This window comes from Chelonus insularis, unplaced genomic scaffold (genome assembly GCF_013357705.1).
Source record: "Chelonus insularis isolate UGA/USDA-ARS -01 unplaced genomic scaffold, ASM1335770v1 contig_261_pilon, whole genome shotgun sequence".
Lineage (NCBI taxonomy): Eukaryota > Metazoa > Arthropoda > Insecta > Hymenoptera > Braconidae > Chelonus > Chelonus insularis.
Window position 1 is genome coordinate 267302 of NW_023276453.1, and position 22132 is coordinate 289433.

The 22132-nt window shown below is 32.0% G+C and overlaps 2 protein-coding genes across 3 annotated transcripts; one reads left to right on the forward strand and one right to left on the reverse strand.

Annotated features, from left to right (window-relative positions):
* The first annotated feature begins 112 nt into the window (after positions 1-112).
* PlexB (plexin B) lies at positions 113-11786 on the forward strand. The gene is made up of 4 exons (XM_035079992.1): positions 113-549; positions 1464-2162; positions 2241-7819; positions 8120-11786. The coding sequence occupies exons 2-4, from the start codon at positions 1718-1720 to the stop codon at positions 8225-8227; spliced, it is 6132 nt and encodes a 2043-aa protein (XP_034935883.1). The 5' UTR covers positions 113-549; positions 1464-1717; the 3' UTR covers positions 8228-11786.
* A 1322-nt stretch (positions 11787-13108) lies between these two features.
* LOC118064995 (Suppressor of cytokine signaling at 36E) lies at positions 13109-21564 on the reverse strand. 2 transcript variants are annotated; one of them, XM_035079985.1, is made up of 7 exons: positions 21138-21564; positions 20759-20907; positions 19481-20118; positions 18250-18560; positions 17888-18127; positions 16068-16334; positions 13109-15740 (listed from the first exon to the last, which is right to left on the reverse strand). In XM_035079985.1, the coding sequence occupies exons 3-7, from the start codon at positions 19947-19949 to the stop codon at positions 15453-15455; spliced, it is 1575 nt and encodes a 524-aa protein (XP_034935876.1). In that variant the 5' UTR covers positions 19950-20118; positions 20759-20907; positions 21138-21564; the 3' UTR covers positions 13109-15452. The 2 variants fall into 2 exon arrangements, with proteins under 2 accessions (XP_034935876.1, XP_034935875.1); XM_035079984.1 differs by having other exon boundaries at positions 20367-20907.
* Between the last annotated feature and the right edge of the window lie 568 nt (positions 21565-22132).

A 22132-nucleotide genomic window follows, 5' to 3' on the forward strand; every position in this document is an offset into this window, starting at 1 on the left:
CAACGCGTACCAAAGACTTTGGATTGGCGAATGAAGAGGGCAGGGGAAGGGAACGACATAAAAGAGTCTTGTTTGTCGTCTTATAGGGACAGAGGGCGCTGACAGAGAAAAAGAGAAGGATAAAATATAGTATTCCCGAGTTGTTAAAGGGAGAAAGTATGATAATAGGGAGCAGGATAACGAAGCACGGGAACGCGAGGGAGGGCGGAACAGGAGCGCACGCCGTAGTCACGGTCTCCAACCCCCATGTACAACCCGTGTCCGTCGAATTTTAATGGCGGCCGACCCCGAATCCCGCTTAGTGTTATTGTAATTGACGTACGTCACAACGTGAAGTTTGTGTTGGGCCACTAAGTGATTATTCAAAGACTGGATTAAGCATTGAAAAGTGAGTGATTCACTCTGATATCGTCTTTATAGTACAACGACCTGGGGAGTATTGAAAAGATTCATGTGCATTCTATCATGGTGAAGACTCGCGATGTATCGAAGTGACTTGCAGGCATTTTACAACGTTACAATGTGCTTTTTTGCTCTCTTTCGAATAAGGTAAATATTCTAATCAATTTCATACATAGTTTATCAAGTAAAAAACGTTAGTTGGTTGATTATTAAATGTGATAAGACTGCATGCAGTCCTTATAATCCTGTTTTTAAATCATAATCATACATAGCAATTACTCTTTATTAATCTTTTCTGTTCGTTTCTCAGATCGGAGAACAATCAGCGTCTTTAATCATTTTTTTGCAAGCATTTATTCAACGTGGATTTTTTTTTGATAAATTAAACGGAGAGAAAATTGATGATGATTCGGGGCGATAGCCTTGCCTTTGTGCGAAGACAGTGGCCTTAGCTGTCAAGTGCGCCTACGTTCGCTCCCCCTCTTCCTTTTACCCCGCTTTCTCCCTACCGTTTCTCTCTTTCTCTCTCTCAGTACGCGATCGGAGGGCGGTGTGTGTAAGGGCACTCTCGAGAATCGTGGGGAGAGAGCCACCTGGGCCCGTTTGTCATTGCGCTGCAGCCATCTCTTCTGCATTCCTCATTAGTCATTATTAATTTACAAGCTAAAATATCGATGAGGAAAAAGAATTTTGCTGTATTCGAAAATGATGTCATTGGAGATTTAATATTTGACTCCAAAACATCCACATTGGTATTGACATTCATTCGTTTTTAATTTCTCCACAAACTATGTCTTTGTTCTTTCATTCTACATTGCTGTGTAATTCCTAAATAAATGAAATAGCAATCAACTTTATACGTTTTCTTAATTGTTAATTTATCTTCGTTTACATTGAGCTTTCAGTCTGCATCATGTTTCGCTTGAAGCTGACAACTAATCCTTGAGGATTTGTTATAATTAATGAAACAATATACTTAGTATAGATGATATGTTTTTATCAATAGAAAATGCAATTCTGTACATAGATAAATAATGAAAAAACATCTGTCGTTGTTCCAGGAATTCGAGACAGTGAGCATCATGTTGGAGTGTGAATACACGCGAAGCTGGTAGCGCCTTTTAGACATTGGCCAACTACCAGCAGGGTTCTTTTTTCCCTTTCTATTCCTCTTCCCTTCTCTTTTTCCTTCCTCTTTTGCTCTTTACCCATTTCAGCTTTTTCTATTTATTTTATTTTTTTTTTCATCTTTATACTTTTCTCTCATTCCCAATCTCTTAACCCTGTATGTTTTATCCACTTTTTCCTCGACGAAATGAGACTCTTTGGACCAAGAGCTTTTGCTGTTATGTTGGTGGTCCCGCCGCCACCACGATTGCGTTCAATAAAATGCCAAAGCTGGTCCATCGAATCTTTCCTTTCATCAGCATGGCTATTCACTATAGCCCTTGTTACATTAACAATAAGCACAACAGCGCAAACAGTACCTTCTTCATCTCCTTCTACTTCTGTTTTATCCTCCTCTTCCTCTTTAACAACTATTCCACAAGAGAACTTAACACTCCATATCGTCGCACGATTTCCACCTGAAACAGAACGTTCTGATTTCAATAAATTAAATCTGAATTCAACGAGAGAAGGTCCTCTTCGGTTTAATCACTTGACCATTGATCCCTCCACCGGACGACTTTATGCTGGTGCTGTAAACAGACTACTTCAATTAGATGCTAATCTTAAATTAGAGCAACTTGTTTCGACTGGTAACGATATGCTTTCATTTTATAATCATCAATTTATCTATTAAGATAATCAAATAATCATAAATAAATATATTACAGGACCAAGGTTGGATAATCCCCAGTGTCACGCAACCGGATGTACATCAAGAGAAGTGACCACGTCGCTCATGGATAACGTCAACAAACTCTTAATCGCTGATCTCGAATCCAAAACTTTAATAGCATGCGGCTCGCTTCTTCAGGGTGCTTGCGAAAAGTATAACATGTTAAATATTTCCATAGCACCGAGTTTCCTGCCACATAGTGTAGCTGCTAATGATGAACATTCTTCAACGTATGCATTTATTGGACCAAAACGTTATAACGCTTGGGAAAGAACGACGAATATTCTTTATGTTGGAACGACGTTTACCAATAACGGCGAATATCGTCATGATGTACCTGCCATCTCCAGTCGTCATCTTAATACCTTAGAGTACGCTCATTATACATTCCACAAGCAGTCAATACTGCACATCGACGTCAAGTATCGAGATCACTTTCTTGTCAAGTACGTTTATGGTTTCAATGCAAGTGATTATGCTTACTTTGTCTTGGTCCAGAAACAATCTTATCTACCCGAGCAAGAAGAACTTGGCTACGTGTCAAGATTAGCCAGAACCTGTATTAATGATTCCAATTACGATAGCTACACTGAGGTAACGTTACAGTGTATTGTTGATACGGATAATGGAACTCAACAAATCTATAATTTAGTGCAAGATGCCAAAGTCGCTGCTGCTGGAAGTGACTTAGCCAGACAGTTGGGTATTGGTGTAGGAGATCCAGTATTCGTGTCTGTATTTTCACCGAGTAAAGGCATCACTAACGAACCATTACCTCGATCAGCTTTGTGTGTGTATAGTTTGCAAGACATCGAAACAAAGTTTAATGAAAATATCTATATGTGTTTCAATGGAAGTATCAGGTATCGTAATATGGGCTATATCAGTGGACCAATTCAAGACGGTGAGTGTCCAGTGGCTGGAACCACGGGTAATTATCTCAATTTTTGCGAAGTTGGACTCAAGATATCAGGCGTATCTCCAATTGTCGGAAGATCTGTTCTACAATTTCCTGATAGCTTTATCACATCAATTACAATTGCAAATACTGAAGCTCATACAGTTGCATTTTTGGGAACCAACGACGGAGTTCTGAAAAAAGTCTTATTATCTGGATCTGAATCATTAGTTTATGAAAGTGTTGTTGTGGATAGTGGACAAAGACTGATGTCAGATATGGTTTTATCGCCACAAGGTGAATATCTGTATGTATTGTCATCTTCAAAAATTTCAAAAGTTAAAGTTGAACATTGTAGTGATTACACTAGCTGTAGCACGTGTTTAGATGCTAAAGATCCTTATTGTGGATGGTGTTCATTGGAAAAGCGGTGTACAATACGTGGTGCGTGTCAAAAAGCAAATAAAAGTAGTCCTCGGTGGTTGTCATTAAGTACAGGACAGCAGTGTATTGATTTTGAACAGGTTCTGCCGGATCGTTTGCCCATTAAACAAATGGCAACGGTTCAGTTAACAATTAGAACATTACCAGAATTACCACCCGGGGCAAATTACAAATGTGTGTTTGGTAATGCAGAACCTATAAATGCTACAATGACTAATATTGGATTATCTTGCCCTGCACCACCTATTGCTAAAAGACCTAGCATTCCTGAGGGTGCAGATCATATTTTAGTGCCACTTTCAGTGCGGTCCAGTGAAACGAACAAAGACTTTGTATCAAGAAACTTTGCGTACTTTGACTGCTCGCGGCATACATTGTGTTCAGAGTGTGTTAATTCATCGTGGGGTTGTAGTTGGTGTGTATATGATAATAAATGTACCCACAATACTAGTGGATGTCAAGGGAATATAATCTCTGGTGAGAATCCTAATCCAGCAACATTAGCCGCTCATGGAGTTCAGTACTGCCCACGTTTTTTGAAACGAAAAGAACCACTAATGCTCCCTAATAACGTACCTAAGGAAATTGTTCTAGAAGTAGAAAATTTACCACATCCGAAAATTGTTCACACAGGCTTTCAGTGTATTGTTTCAATCGAAGGTGCTAATTTACGAGTTCAAGCACGAGTTGACAAAAGTCGTTTCATTGTCTGTGACAAGACAATTTACTCATACGAATCTCTTACTGGTGAATATGAAGCCTTATTGACAGTAGTTTGGAACACAAATCACCACGTTGACCGCACAGTAATTATTCTCTACAAATGCGACATTCTTGGATCTCACCGCGAGCATGCGGATTGTTCGCTTTGTCTGACAAGAGATCCAAGATTTGAATGTTCATGGTGTGGTAACAGCTGTATGAATAGACATTCATGCCTTCACGCTGCATTTGCTGAATGTCCAAAACCGCGTATTGATATGATACGTCCGCTCAGTGGTCCTATTGAAGGTGGTACACTTGTGACAATAGAAGGAAGTAATTTGGGATTAAACGAAAGTGATGTAGCTGATAAAATTCAAATTGGCAATACCCCGTGTACTCTAGTTGATTACGAGATCTCTGTACGTATTATCTGCCGTACAGGTCGTCGGGAGGCTACTGACCAAGCAACTGTAGTTGTTGGCAATAATGCTGGATATACAGTAAGTGCAGTTCTATTTCATTACAAAGACATTCAACTGTCCGGAATTTATCCGTCCGTTGGTCCACAAAGCGGTGGCACACAAATTGCAATCACTGGAAAGTACCTGAATATTGGAAGTACCATCTCAGCTTATCTAGATGAATTACCATGTCATGTTAATGCAACACAAGCAAGTAGCACTCGGTTAACTTGTATTACCAGCAGATCGGGTCGTGTTAGACAAATTCAACAGTTAACGTTGAGCATTGATGGTGCGAATCGTACCTTAATTAATAATCCTTTTAACTACACTCAAGACCCGACGATAATGGAGATAAAGCCACTAAGAAGCTTTGTCTCTGGAGGTCGCATGATCACCGTCCATGGTACCAACTTGGATACTATTCAAAAGCCAGAGATGGAAGTTTATTACGACAACGAAATTCATCCAGTAAATAGAACTGTATGTACTGTATTAAATCCAACTCAAATGGAGTGCCCAAGTCCTAGCGTTGCAGAGAAATTTCGAATGCATCGTACTCGAATTACGCGATCTCTTCATAAACAACATGTACCTTCAGCAGGATCACGTGGGACAAAAGATACTCAGTTACCTTTGAAAATAGCTTTTGTTATGGATAATGTAGAAAGTGTAAGAGACTTGGAGAAGCATTTTCAAAATTTACGACACCATTTACTCTACATGGAGGATCCCAAGTTCTTTTCATTCCCACACATGGTCAAATTGTATAAAGGAGATACTCTAGTAATTGAAGGAGAAAATTTAAATTATGCGAGTGACGAGTCTGATGTTAACGTAACCGTGGGCACTGCATTATGTAATGTTACTTCTTTGGCGTACACGCAGTTGGTTTGTACACCACCAGATCAACAACCAGCTGGTACTGATGAAATGGGAATGAAAACGAAGCGTGGATTGCCTCTCGTAGTTGTGAGAGTTGGTCGAACTCTACGTTTTCCAATAGGATATCTTCAGTACGAGGTAATAAAATCCTATCCTATTCCACCGGAAGCCATAGCGGGGATTGCCGCAGGTACTTTTGGTCTAGTGTTTCTCTTCGTTCTTGTACTTGTTGTTTACCGACGAAAAAGCACTCAAGCAGAGCGAGAGTACAAGAGAATACAAATTCAAATGGACACCTTAGAAAGTAATATAAGAATGGAGTGCAAACAGGCGTTTGCTGAGCTGCAGACTGATATGACTGATTTAACAGCAGACTTGGAATCTTCAGGTATTCCTACTTTGGATCATAAAAATTATATTATGAAAGTTTTCTTTCCAGGTGTCATAGACCATCCAATATTAAGTGACCCAAGATCGCGCAGTGCACTGTCACGATCAAATTACGACACTGCTATGATTCAATTCGAGCAGCTTATCAATAATAAATGTTTTGTCCTTGCATTCATAGAAACTCTAGAGGCACAAAAGGACTTTAATATAAGAGACAAAGTGAACGTGGCTTCTTTACTGATGGTTGTACTAATGGGAAAAATGGAGTACGCTACAGACATACTAATGAATCTGTTGCTGCGGCTAATTGACAAGTCTGTAGACACCAAACATCCACAACTCATGCTAAGACGTACAGAATCTGTCGTGGAGAAAATGCTGACGAATTGGATGGCGTTGTGCATGTATAATTATTTAAAGGATTACGCTGGCTCTTCACTATTTTTATTATTCAAGGCTATCAAACATCAGATTGAAAAAGGTCCTGTCGATGTTATCACACATGACGCGAGGTATTCACTCTCAGAAGAAAGACTACTTCGTGAACAAATAGATCACAGTATCGTTACGCTTCATGTCGTCCAAGATGATCTCGATGAAAAGATACAATGCAAAGTATTAGATTGCGATACGATAAGTCAAGTTAAATCAAAAATCTTAGATGCTCTTTATAAAAATACTCCATTCTCTATGAGACCATCTATTCATGAAGTAGATCTTGAGTGGCGTCATGGCCGTGGTGGTCACTTGACTCTTCAAGATGAAGATTTAACGACAAAATGTAGCGGTGGTTGGAAAAAAATAAATACCCTCGCTCACTATGGCGTCAAAGAGTCAGCTGTGATGTCTTTAATACCACGTCAAAATGACAGCTTTACTATGAGTTGCAAAACAACCTACCATACCTGTAAGGCATCATCACATCATCAACCTCACCCACATCATCATTCGCTTCATCGCCTCGCAAACCATTGCTCATCTGGACATTTACCGTCAACACCAAGTCATGGTTTGATAAGTCCTATAATGTATCCTCATACACCTGCTGGTATTTACTTTGATACTCAACACCCACCGCCGTTAATAACTGCTAACGGTGATATTGAAAGTGGAGGAAATCAACGACTTTGGCATTTAATCAGACCAATTGATGAAGTTCATTGTCCACCAAGTAATGGCTTCACCACGAGTAAGCATCATCATCATCCAGAATGTGCACACAAAGCTATACCGGAAATATTCTTAACAAGGCTGCTGTCGACCAAAGGAACTGTCCAAAAGTTTGTGGACGATTTTCTCAATACCATTCTTACTGCTAACGAAGCATTACCAAGTGCTGTAAAGTGGTTGTTTGATCTCCTTGACGAAGCAGCAAAGAGACATGGTATTTCTGACCCTGAGGTTGCCCATGCCTGGAAATCAAATAGTTTACCACTGAGGTTCTGGGTTAATTTTATTAAAAACCCAGACTTTATGTTTGATATTAATAAATCAACAACTGTTGATTCAAGTCTTTCAGTCATCGCCCAAATGTTCATGGATGCATGCTCGACAACCGAACACAGACTTGGCAAAGATTCACCATCGAATAAATTGCTGTTTGCTAAAGATATACCGCACTATCGTGAAAAAGTTGGACGTTTTTATCATGATGTGCAAAAACTACCGCCAGTAACTGATCAAGAAATTTCAAGTGCCATGCAACAATTGAGTGCAGCTCACGGAAATGAATTCGACGTTGTTGCTGCGCTCAAGGATCTATACATCTATGTCAATAAATACTATGAACAAGTAAGTATTGAGAAATGATTTATGAATACAAAAAACTATTTATTTTATGCCAAAATTAGAAATAAATTGTTATTTCATAAAAACAAAAATCAATACTCCCTGGCAATATATATCTTTTATCATGATCCATTTTTAAGAAGCTTTAAAATGATTAAAAATACCTCACATAGCAGTATAAATGAATAATTAGAAAAAATTAAAACTTTCTTTTGAAATAATTTAAAATATTAATATTGACTTTTAATTTTTAATTAAACTTTTTTAAGTGTATAAATAATAATGAAAATATTTTATTTACAGATTTTAGAGGCCTTGGAATTAGATGCAGGATGTCGCAAGTTACATTTAGCCCACAAATTGGAAAATGTAGCGTGCACACTGGAGGGTGAAGAAACCAGTGCCTGCTGACACACCATGCAAAGAAATTCCAATCATTGAACCGTCAAAATCTCGGATGGAAATTGATTAGTGCCTCGACATTGCGCATCAAACACACCTCGAAACATGTACAAAAGTATTACACGTCATTACGATAAGTGAACGAGTGGCCTTTGTCGCTATATTGGTGCAGAGAAAAAGTACGAATAAAAATTTAAAGGGTATGAATATTAAGTGGCCTCACTGGGAATAGTGACAGGGGAAATACTTGTTCAGTATAAAATACACACCGCACACGAGGAAAAAATGAAGAAGAAAACATATAAGAAATAAGTGAAAAAAGTCAGTCATTGTGTCCATCAGACTGTTTGTACAAGGAGTGTACGGCAGCGAGAAATCTGTGATCCGAGCACATGTGGCTACGCCTACTATCTTAATTGCGATATAATAATAATTATAATGGTTATATTATGTAGGGAAAGCGGATAAAATTGAGAAAAAGAGTGATTATGGTATGCCTTTGAATCTCAGAATGATTGATCTGAATATATAATAATTGTAAAATTGTGCGAATTTTTAATTTTTGACATCTTGTCAATGCTCTGTAAAAAATTTAAATATCGATACCTATGATAATAATGGAGGCATTCAACCGCGTACCATTTAATACTCATTTAAATATTTGTATCAATTTTCGTGTCTATACAACCACTTTGGTACTCGTATGCACATACGAATTGATACAAATTCATAATATACTTTAAATAAATTATATAAATAAACAAATTTAAAAAATATATAAATATATAAGTTATATATATTATACATAATATATATAATTTACAACAATATATAAATTATATATGTATGTTATACATATATATTTATATATAATATATATAAATATATTATAAATATATACATAAAATGCAAGGAATCGCGCGGAAGCACACCTCCACGGAATGTAGTGAGCTAGTTAGAGAGGGACTATATGTGTATAAAAGAATTGTAAGGCTGAATGCCTCTCGTTAAGAGAATCGACTAAGAAACAAAATAATATTTAAGTATATATAAATATAAAGTATAAGTAAAGTAACAAAATAACATTAAAAATCAGAGTTGCCAGCGTCAATGTAAGTTAGAGCAGCTCATGAACATTACTCCAGGCCTAGCCATGTACAAGGGAGTAGCATGTAATCTAATGATTATTCCTTTATATATAATTAGCTCTCTGTTTATTTACATTTTTTTATATTTTATACAATTTGATGTGCTCGTTATAATTTTATACCGAGTCAGATTTCGAATCAGCTGTATGATGATCATTTAAATACGATAGTTGATGTAAAGCGTACTTGTCAACGTATAATTAATTGATAGATAAATTTCTGCTCGTGATCCATTTGCTATCAGGTCATTATCGATATTAATCCATGCGAATATATAATTATTACTATCGTCTATCAATTAATAAGTATCATTTATGAATTTGTTAAGAATACATAGTGATAGGATGTAGGCGATGTAAGAGCGGCATTTTTGTACCAGTTTCAGAATCAAGATGTGCCTGAACTCCTTATTGTCAAATATTATCGATGGCACAGTGATACGGAAGACATTATTAATTGTCAATTGAGATATACTACGGTTTCCATAGCCTCGTAATTTGATGATGATTTTCGATAAAATGTCCCGAAATGAAATAAAAATAAGAAATAAAATTTGAAGAGAAATTGTGCGCCTTAAGAAAAAAAAAAAGAACGTAGAGCCATAGAAACCGTAGTATCCTCGTCAATCGTATCGTGAATACATCGATTATTTAAAATTAACTCATTATCTTGATAAATTAAAAAAAGCAGCAAAATGTGATCACGTACTCAGTATGCAAAAAAGCATTGCCATGATTAAGTTTAGTATTCTTGAACTATTTTTCTCTCCAATTATCTACGACTGACTGGGAAATACTTTTTGTTTCTCTCTTGATTAAGTTTTTTTTATTTTTATATTATTTTTATACAACAAAGGCAGAAATGTTTTCATCATAATTAAACGCCTAGACTGCGCCTAAAGTCAAAAATAATTAAAATAAACTCATTAAAACAAAATAAATAATCCTGAAAATAAATCTGAGCACTGCCAAGGCTCTCGGCGCTCTACTACGCACATCTACGAACATTAATTAGCTCATATGAGCTATTGAAACCGTTATCGTCCGATTGATATTATATTAAATTAAAAAAATATTCTTTACATATATGGGAAAGCAAGAAATTTACTATCACTTTATATAACACTTGTACTTAAAAACACAAAAAAAAGCATTTTTTTCTTTTCTACGTATAAATATATATATATATATATATATAAATATAAATATATTCTTCATTATAATTGCTAAATATATAAATTTATTTACGGAATATAAATTTCTCGCTTTCCTGTGAATGTAATTATCGATCTATGCATCTTTCTATACCTATTGTATTTATTTACATTTAATTATGAAGGAGTTAGCTTCATGACGAGCGTACGTCAATCTGTGCAGTGTAATTAAATCTAAATTATTTTCTGCTTTCTCGAAAATTCGTCCAAGGAAAAAAATTGTATAGTTAGTTATCTATAATTATAATTACAATTATTGTAATACGAGTAGATTATTTAAATTGTAACGATTATCTTGATTATTTTTATAATTATGTAAACATGTAGTCATGAGTCTGAACTGAGTATCCGAGGGTATTATGCCGTCTTCCTACGTGAAAACACTAAGAGATGCTCGGCGTGTCTTAAAACAATTGTAGTATATAGTTTAGTTATCATTTGTTGGCTAAATTTCGCATTCGTTGAAATGTTTATACACAAAAAGAAAAACCTTCTAAGAATTGGAATCTCGTGTTAAATATTATGTAAATTTTTTTAGTTATTATTATTTAAATTGGATTAAATTATATCTTGGAGAAATTCCATTTCTTATTAATTGTTTTTTTATTGATTGGTATTTATATTAAATTATAAATTAAATTTCAATTAGTAGTACAGATTGACGTACTCTTTAAGTACGTTGATGCGCACACATGAGTATTCTCCATTGAAATACTTTTATTTCTCTATAAATAGGAGATAAAAAATTTTTGTAAAATAGCTGTGATGTTAATGACGTAAATATAATCAATTATACAGTGTGTCAATCATGAATTAGTCATTTCTTGTATAATTGCATAGAGTATGAAGTAAAAAAAAAAAAAAAACAAAGAGAAAAAGTATAAAAATTTGTCAATTGTTCGTATAAAAAATGTTCTTTCAAGTTTGCTTGTCAAAGAACTTAAAGTCAAATCTTCTAAAATATCTAAGTTGTAAATGAAAATAAAAAGAAATATTCATGTGTGCGTATATCCGTGTATTCTATGCAAAAATATCCATGTAAATAGTATCCAAAACCCCATCCTTTCCAGCACCCTGGTTAGATTATAAGTCACATTTGAAAAAATAAAAATGAGAAAACGAAATGATTCTTGCCAAATTTCCAATGGGACGTAGGAACAAACAATTAAACACTTGAAAAATTGCAAAAATATATTGGTATTATAAATAAATGTTTTGTTTATTGAAGACCTAATTGAAAGTGTATGTGTTCATACCTTTGTCTTTTTTTAGTAATTATTGGAAGACTAAAGCGTAATATTTATATTTTATCCAAAAATTGCTTACATATGCTTCCAGAATATTGTTTCAATCGAAGGTGCTAATTTACGAGTTAACAGAAGTCATTTCATTGCTGTGACAAGACTATTTACTTATACGAATTTCTTACTCTTACATACCATTTCATAGAATTTTCGAAGATTTAAGTTTTCGCGCTACATTAACTGGGTGGTGCGAGTGTTGCTCCATTTTGGAACAGATTCCATCAACTGTAACTGAAATTGTGATGCCACAATATATTTCGGAGTAGCCCTTAAAAAAATTTTAACAACTAAACTTTCAAGCAACAATTTTTCCAAATAATGTCCATATTCATTGTGGGACTGTAAATACAATTAAAATATTTAAATCGTTTTAGTTGAACAATTTATGATACATTTGCGCATCCATGATCGAAGCCATGATTGAAGCTAAACATTTTTTTTGTCTCCAAATCTTGAAAAAACATTATTGTCATGCCAGATACATTGTTTGTAATTTGGGACGATTTTAGAAATAATTTGTTACTGTGCAGCTATGATCAACAAAGCGTCACATTAAAAAAAAAACAAACAACTGTTGATTTACTATCATTAGTGAATTGAAAGTTAACAAGTAGTGACATCACGTTGTTGGGATAGGTACTGATGGTGTTTTTCGAAAAAAAAGAAAAATAATAAATTAATTAAAACAAATATGGCTACTTATTGTCATTGGTTGAAGAGCAATAGTCAGTAGAGTAATAACCAATTATTCTTGACACGTCCATATTTTTCAATTAATAATTTATTGGCCTATTACATTTGAACATTTATATAAAATAATTAGTGTTATGTTATTTAAAAGTGATTTTATTATTCAATAATTTACATAGCAAGAATAACGCTGCTAATAATTAGTGTCTAATTGAAACAGTAAATAAAAACAAAACTTCATAGTACCAAAAATTTCTGAACGATTAATCAAAATTGACATAAAATGGAAAATCCTATTAAAAAACTGCTGACATTTTTACAGTACTGGTATTTCCGGTACACGCTCGTAACTGAACTTTATATGGTCGAAAAATGGGAACGAACGTTCATAAGTATCCTTTAAATAATTCATTTTGATAATAAATAATAAATTCTAATTAGCTGTAATCAATTGATCAAATGATTTACTGCTATAATCAACAAAAACAAAGTATTTTAATAATAATAGGTTATTAGAAATAATCAAGAGCAATTATTTTCCTATAATACATTTAGATATTTTTGTCGTAATCCTTTTTGGATTGATGTTCATTTTTAATTACACAGTAGTTTTGCCTACGACTACAAGTTTATTGATTCGCCAATGACTATACATGTAACATGGATTATTATTTATTGTGCACATGGGCAAAGTATGTAAGAGATTATGATGCGTTAAAGTTAATTATTTACAATACAATTACATTATTTAATAAGAGTATTAGTAATGTTTACATTTCAACCCGCTAAATACAATTTATTTTGGCAATAATCAATTGTTTTTCAGTCTTTTTTTCTTAAGTTTGGGCCAGTGAATGAATTTATATGAAGTAATCAACAATTTTATAACAGGAATAGAATTATCAATTTGATCATTTAAACAATTCGCTTATTTTTTAATCTTCTCATTCTTTTGAACTATTTCCAAAGAGAAACAATCCTTTTTATTTCCTGTCCGTTTCGTATTGAATTTCAAATTGAAATACATTGCAGTGTGTTGGTCCGAATGTAAGAATATACATGATTAATAAATATTAAATCTTTATTTATATTATGCATGTTAAATAATTAACGACAAATTAATAATCACATATAACAGTTTAATTCCACTATAATCTTCCAAAAAATTATTTAGATTAGCTGCCCATCTATTACTTCTCAGGCTATTAAGTTTAATTTTTTCTCGTTCTTTTTCCAATAAAAATAAAAGCTCTTTTTTAATAGGTAATTAAAGGTTTGATTACCTAAATAACTGACAATGAGTTATTAATCATTTCATTCCACTTCCTTACATCAAATTATTTTTGTATTTTCACAATATTCCGATTCCGACTGTGATACAATTCATACTCATTTAATGTACGTAGCTTTTAAGACTATTAACAGGCTTTCTTTCATTTTTGTCGCATTTATTCTTTAAAAAAATTTTCAAAATTCACCTTTCCAACAATGATGAACACCAACATGGACAATTCATACGTGATTATTCAATAATAGAAATAGGCACGATAGGAGTAATAATTACTGATCACGTTATTGTAAATGGGAAGAATTATTTCTGAATAATATATCGCTATTTTCATTTATTAATAGAGAAACTACAAGTATCTTAAGTGAAAATGAATGTTATATTGTTCATTAAAATTTTGCTGCTTGATAGTAAAATCGAATAAATTTAAAACTAACTTTTCCTATATGTAATTTTACATATACTTTCTATCTTCAAATTATATATAAAAATATTTACATAAAAAAATCCTAATCCTACATAAGAATTGAATATTATTCATAATTGAATTCTATTATTAACTTCCCATTTGGAGAGTAGTTGCATCTAATCTAATAATTTTGATATATCTCCACGTCCCAAGGTTCCTAGAACAGTAATGCGTTGTTTTTACAGTGATATCTGTGTGTGTGTATACATTCGTACGTTTGTGAATCTTTTTTTCGAACTTGATACAGACTACGAATCAATTTTTTCAACAGGTAATTATATAGAAATAACCTAATTAGGTTTACTGTAATAATTTACTTTCTAGTTGTTAATGACACCAAATGAGAAGTTAGTAGTGTGGGCAATCCAATTAATGCCCAGATTTTTTGTTTCAAAATTATAAAAAATTGTGTAAAATATATTCGTTTTTACTGCAATAGCAAAATTTTAGTTTTAATTTTCAAATAATAAAATCGATATTCTATATAACAAAAATCTCAACAATTATCAATTTGTACAATAAACTATAAGTAGAAATTATTCGATTTAAAATTTTGTCTTTCATTTACACTTAAGAATTTAATTAAATTCATTGCGGATTAATTTTGCGACATTTAAAATATTTTCAATTATCTAAAGTAAATTTAATTACTTTTCAATACTGTCAAAGACAATTTTATGATTGATTGATCTTTTATCTTTAACAATAATCATAATTCCAAAATTAATCTTACTTAAATTCTCTCCTTCATCTCTTCATCATGACATAAAACAATCTTTTGATTCTAAAAGAGTTAATAATAAACATAAGAACAATATTTTATTTGCTAAGGATTTAATCCTATTTACTCCAAGCTCACTTTTTTTATTGTTTACTATGAAGTAAAAAAAAAAACTTAGAAGTTGTATTCATTCTAATCCTAATTCTCTCGGACAATTGAATTGTACCCTCAACAATACCGAATTGAAAGATTAACAAAGTCCGCTAGGATTATGATAACAAAGTCTATCCGGGAACTATGAATTCGCACATTTATATCGTAATTGAAGTAATATTGAAATGTATAGACGTCAAGATGACGCCAATGTAAGGTAGTATGATTAATCAAAGCAAAAACAAAGACTAAATCACTGGGACATATGATATGGATCTTCCATCTAATACATCATTCTCATTATCCAATATTTTAACGCGTATTCTTTGCTTATAATGGTATTCCTTCAGGTAGGCTTTAAGTGTCTTTGGCAGCTGTAGTTTATTTATTCCATCGTAAGTAGTTCTTGTAGTGATCACAGCTCGGCAAAGATGTTGCAGAGGAAAAGCAAAGTTACGATGCAATGGAATTGTTAGCATCGGCTCAAAAAACATACAACAAGATGGATCCTTGTAATGTTCAATTAAGCCACATACCTAAAGCAAAATTTAAAACTTTAACAAAATTCAATTTTGAAAATATAAAAATTAGTATTTCACTTAGTTTCACCCAAGAAATGCTCTGATAACATGATTTTAGTTATATTTATATAATGCACAGCTAAAATTCACCAAGAATTTAACAATTTATCATGAAGATAAATCGGATCATGAGTAATATTTCAGTTAAACTACATTCAAATTGTTCAGAAACTTGAATTTGAAAAGTTTTATTGAAATAGTATTGTTGGAATGACAATGACAGAGCATAATTGAGTATCACTTTCTACTATACATAATTGATATTATTGTTACTCAAATTACCGTTTCAGAAGCGTAAACTCCAGGATCATGTGCATCAAAACTAAATTTATGATTCCACTGCTCTATTCTTGCATGAAGGGATCTTCCATACTTACGAAAACTCACTGAGAATAAAAATTCTTCTTGGGCTGAGTCTCTTAACAAAAATGTACCTTCTTGTTTACCATCAAGTAAACGTTCTGCTTCATAGCGATCCATTTTGCCCCAGTAAAAAGAGCAAGCCGTGATGGATCGGAGATCTGGTACTAAGCAATGAACATAATCGACCTAAAAACATAAATCGAACAATTATTAAAATTCATACAGATAAAAGAAAAAATTAGTGACAACTTATTTCATGTAAATTAGTTCTGATAATTTTTAAAATTACAATAATCTAGACATAACGCATAAGTCATCGACTTACAAAACAGGAAAATTTATAAATTTCTGATAATTTTATGCAAGATATCGTGTCTAAAAATAAATTATTACGTGGCATAACAGTAAAAAAAAGTATAGAAAATAAATTGTTGAGTCAAGTATAAACTATGACAACCTGTCGTGTCTATACCATTCTGCCAATTGATGATTCATAATTCAACAACTAAATGTATGGTTAATATATGCCTTTTCCTTTGTAACTCAATCGAAACCTGAGTCATAATATAGTTACATGTTCGATTTTTTTATGTTGTTACATAATGAATAAATATTATTCATTCTTTCATTTAAAATTAGCGGTACTTCATAGGAATAGATTGCTTGAAATTTTGTCAAAGTATCTTATGGAATAAATAATTTTTAAACTAATTTTGATACAATATAAATTTACTCAATACGATTTATTTCTCTTTCTTAAAATTAATATTTTATCATAAACATATATTTTTTAGAATATGTTTAAAGGAAATGAATTTGTTCTGAAGTATCTAATCTTTTTGAGGAAATGTAAATAAAGTCAACAATAACTTTAAAATCACATAAAATAACTTTTTAGAATTTTTTTTTAAGTTATATGTTTCTATGAAAGCTGAAATCTAGAATTTATAAAAGGCTGCAATACTACTTTTTGTGTAAAAAAAAAAAAGTTATTGTATTGAACACAATTCTGTAATATAACCCCCAAAGTAACTTTTGTACATATTTTTTACTCCATTATCAGAGAGTTTATTTTAATAATATTGAGAGTAACTCTAAAGTATTATATAATATTCCAATATTCTGGCTCACCCGAAAAGTTTTTTCCAAAAAATTTATTCAATAACTATTCAATGTTTCATAACAATATCAATATAGTTATAGCTTTCATTTAAAATATAGCTTCAACAAAAAGTCAAAATAAAGAAGCTAAAATCATAGCGAAACAAAAATTTTAAATACTCGAATAAGACATTATTGATTTAATAGTGATCAACTGTGTTCGTTCCTATCCAAGCTTGACATAGAGCTAGAGAAGTAATAGCACAAGAGTTTAAACTCACAATATTAATGAAATTTAAAATAATTTACAAATTCTACTGAATCGATAATCTAAAATCAATTAATTTATAACATTAAGATTTCATCCACTTTTAACTAGTTAAAATTAATTATTGTTATTATATCTTAAAATTGTTTAATCTACTGTGTCTTTTAAGCTTGATGATCAGTCAACCAAATCTAACAAAATACTCAGGACATTTTTGACAAATTGGATAAGTAATTTTCGAGCTATAGCTGTCCAAACTATTTAAAATTATTTGATATCATTTAATCCTTTCCAAGCTAAAGATCTTGCTAAATAAGTGTGCACTTGAAGGGTTTAAAATTGGATGTCTTGCCCAATTAACAATGAATACCTGTGTATGAGCTGGTCTTTCGATGTTTGGATGGAAGTTAATTTCCATTTGAGATAAAGCAGAAAGGGCAGCAGCTTGAATTCCAGCATGGCTTTGAAATAATGCAGTTAGGCTGTCAATGGTAATCCCATTAGGAGGAACTTTAATAGCGGAAGAATAATTAGGCCTATAACCCGGTGGAGGCTCTACACCTTCCTCCATTTCTCGGGCTCGCTGTTGACGCGCTCGTTCATCACAATCCTAAAGTAATAAGTACATTAATTAATTAAACTTCATCAGTTATATCATTTGATCGTCGTATCAATTAGTAAGAGTAAACTAAAAAAATTTTAAATGAAAGTTAAAATTGAAGTAATATTTACCTCCATAGGATATTCTGCAGGATTGAATCGTGATAAGTCTATCACTGGACTAGGTGGCAGTGGTCCGAGAACAGGACTTTGAGGAATAGATCTATTATTAAATACAACTCCTGCTCCCATAGGATGCTCTTCAGTGCTACGGTATCCTGTACAGACACATTCTGTACTACTATTTGCTTGATCTGGCATGTCTGTATTTTTGGAACCTTTACTTTTGGCACAATTGAATTTTAAAACCCAATTACTACGCTTCTTTTTTGAAGATAACACATGATTGCACACTGGACTTTGGTCTTTATTGCGTTGTTTACCTGGAAAATAATGTCAATATTAATAACTAATTATTCAACTTTTTATATTTACTCTACACTTTAAATGATATAATGAAAATGATGTATATATTCTCGCTTTTTGCATTCATTAGACTAAAATTAACTTTATAACTTCATTTACTTAGTTTCAAGCAGAGTATTTTTATTGGAATTTATAACTTCGTGAAAGTTAAAAATGTTGAAGGAATTATAACTATTTAATAAATTACATTTAACTTATCGAAGTTTATTAAATAGAAGAAGGCTAGAAAATATTTTTGACTTTTTAGAAGAAAAAGAAAAGAGTTAGTACTTCGAAGAAAAAAATGTCATATTATGTAAACCTTCATTTTATCATAAGGAAACGGTAATTATGATCATAAAATTAATAAATCATGTTTTAATAAATTCTTACGACAGTTTTATATCAATACTTTGGTGTTAAAGATACTAATTAATGCTTTAAATTAGTTGAAAATTGACTATAAAAATTCTTTCTCAATTAATGAGATATCAAAGTAATAAAAATGAAATTTTAGTGTTAAAGATATCGAATTGAAATTAATAAATTGATTTAGTTGAAAACCAATTATTAAGTGTTAATTATTACGTTTAATTCATTATAACTATGGACATAATAAGCAAAAACATTATACTCAATTTCTAGATAACTTAAGTACAGTAATATATGGTCTTTTTTATTTCAACATGTTTCTATACTTTCACCGTCCTTGTTACAGCATTTGATAAATTATTCACTAACGAGAATCATAATTTTTTATTTCTATTACCTATCAATGAGCTTCTTTTATTACTTAATAAGAAGATGATGAAAGAAATTATGAATATTCAGGGAATCCAAGAAAGTATTTTTCAAGATTCCAATCTAAGATAAGAAAAGAAGAATAAAAGAAATTTACTTTTTCGTTTTCCAAAAGATAAAGTTTTGGAAGTTCTTCTAAGGGCAGGATCTAATGAACTATCTTCTGAGCTGCTGCTACTATTGCTACCAGAGTTACTGCAACAAGGCTCCTGTTGTTTTAATTCATTTTCAGATCCAGTAACGAAGTTTCCATTATTACACACTTGTTTGGATTCTTGTTGGGTATCTAATGGTTGACTATATATCGATTCAAATCGGGTATTGTGATTTTCAAGGTTCAGTTGTTCGTTGTTATTCCGAATTTGTTTATTCTCATCGGCAACTATTGAATTATTGGCAAGATTGCCGTTATTCTCATTATCGACTATATTTTCAATGTCGTTATTTTGCCTTGACATATCGCAATCGGGCTTATTATCCTCACTATTTATATTACAAGCTTCCGGAGACTGTTGTTTGTTATCCATCCTGAAGAAGTCTCGGAAGCTAGCAAAATGCTGTCCCATACTTATGCGATCCCACGAGCATTTTACTGCTCTAAAATTCGTTGACTTGAAGCAATTCAAAAAATCCGTTATGGAATTTTTTTAATTCGTTTTTCTAAATTAAAAAAGCACAATAGTGCAACGAAAATATTTGGTTGATTTTTATTTTTCCGTCACTTCACAAATTTATCTATAGAACACAATAAAACTTTTATTAGAGCTTCAGTTCTATTTTTGTTAAAAATATTTAAAATTGTGAAGTCATTCTTCTACCAGGTAAATTTTTGTCATTGACTTGATGAATTTAATTTATTGTAATATCAATCAAATTAATAGAATTCTTTTATTTACAAGTTTTTAGTCATGACAGAAGAATAATCTACACTAAAATTCATTTTTAACGCATTACAATTAAATATTTAAAGATTTATAACATACCTAAATACAAACATAAAGTTGAAATTGCGTTAGTTGATTAATGCTCTATAAATTGATTATAAAATGATTTGTACTAGTTATTCTGTAATTAAGATTTTCCGTTGTCTATAAGCACCACTAGCACATAGATATGCAACAAAATGTTTATTTAAATTAGTCAATTAACTTTTAATCACACATTTATCATCACAAACATTAAAAAACGTAGGTTGAATATACGGAAACACGTTAGTAAAGATCAAAAGCTTGTAAATAAACTGTTGATAAATTTTTAATGAAGTCAAATCTGTAATAGAGACTCTTCGTCTTGGTTTCGTGAAGCACTAGTACATCGATATGCAACTAAAACGTTAATTTTAGTGTATAATAAATTTTTTTTATCACTTATTTACTTTTGAAAGATGTTGAAATCACATTAAAGGGTATAAAGATACTATTAGCACTGGATTAAAGACCAATAAAATTGACTGCTGGCTAAAATGACTTTTCTTCACAGATGCACACATTCTTTAATCTTCGCCATAGGTGCATGTTTCTTAATCTGCAAATGGAGAATAAAAAAGGAATAAGTGAGAAGTAACTTTATCATCAAGAATGAGTCATACATTTATACAATGTTGCGACGTGCTTTCCATATATACTATTATTACATTATGAGTAAGTTAGCAATAAAAAATATAAAATCTGACAATGAGACATGAAGTAAGTGAAAGTCTTAGATATTACGTAGACGATAACGTCCATAAAATTATCCAAGTGTATCCAAATTACCTTTTTAAGCATCAATCCAACACAATATGTGTTAAGGGAACACATAGGCACGTTATAAGTATACTGGAGTAATGAATTTATTTGTTTCCTAATAGCAGCCCTGCCTGTCTGTGCGTGTCTTGACAGGTCCAATATTTCCTATCGCAACGTCCACATTTTTTTATCACTTTTGGAGTAAGTTATCACTATTAAATATTATATCATATTCCATCTGATTTATTTCACTTGCTTCTTATTTTATTTAATTTTTAATGACTTCTATTGAAGTCTGGCACATCTTGAGTTGATAAAACTCATCAAAACACGTACCATTGTAACGCCAGCCATTTTCGCTAGACTTATGTGTTAATCAATGACGTACTACTCACGAGCATTCCTGTGATTGGAAGGTGAATGGATTGAAACTCCTGGAGAGTAAAGCCATACTAGTGTGTGATGTGTAGCAAGATCATCACGGAATTTTTAGTCATTTCAGAGAGAAACTTGAAGAGTCAACCTGTGTAGGATCAGTAACTCGAACTCTTTTTCTTGTGTTTATCAGCGCCTCTCTTCTAATAAACAAGCAACACTTGTTCAAATCAAAATTTATTGGTACAAATAATAGACAAAAAATTTTCAAATAAAATTCTCCAAAGTATATTCAAAAGCATTGTTTCAGTTTATTATGATTTATTTTTTCGTTTACAAATTCTTTTGTAAAATTTAAAATAATAAATCATAAACGAAACTTAAGTTATCGATAGAAAGTAACTTGGTGGCATTTATATTTTTTAAATTTCTACTCGAGAGATAGCGCTTTATTTAAAAGCGGAAAATTTAAATGGTCTTTTAATATACTTTCTTCCATTACAAAATTGAATGAAAACCATCAGTACGAAAATGAAAATCATGTTGTTTATTGAAAAAAAACTTACATCACAAAGAAAAATCAGACACTCACCATAATAAAAAATTAAATCTAGAAATTACTCGTATGTAATTGAAATATCACGATT

Bases quoted from the DNA above. Each gene is read 5' to 3' on its own strand.
- PlexB (XM_035079992.1), top strand. From the start codon at position 1,718: ATGAGACTCTTTGGACCAAGAGCTTTTGCTGTTATGTTGGTGGTCCCG. The intron at 2,163-2,240 runs GTAACGATATGC...AATATATTACAG, and splicing joins AGAGCAACTTGTTTCGACTG to GACCAAGGTTGGATAATCCC. The intron at 7,820-8,119 runs GTAAGTATTGAG...TTTTATTTACAG, and splicing joins TCAATAAATACTATGAACAA to ATTTTAGAGGCCTTGGAATT.
- LOC118064995 (XM_035079985.1), bottom strand. From the start codon at position 19,949: ATGGGACAGCATTTTGCTAGCTTCCGAGACTTCTTCAGGATGGATAAC. The intron at 18,128-18,249 runs GTAAATATTACT...TTATTACTTTAG, and splicing joins CTGCAGAATATCCTATGGAG to GATTGTGATGAACGAGCGCG. The intron at 16,335-17,887 runs GTATTCATTGTT...TTATGTTTTTAG, and splicing joins AAAGACCAGCTCATACACAG to GTCGATTATGTTCATTGCTT.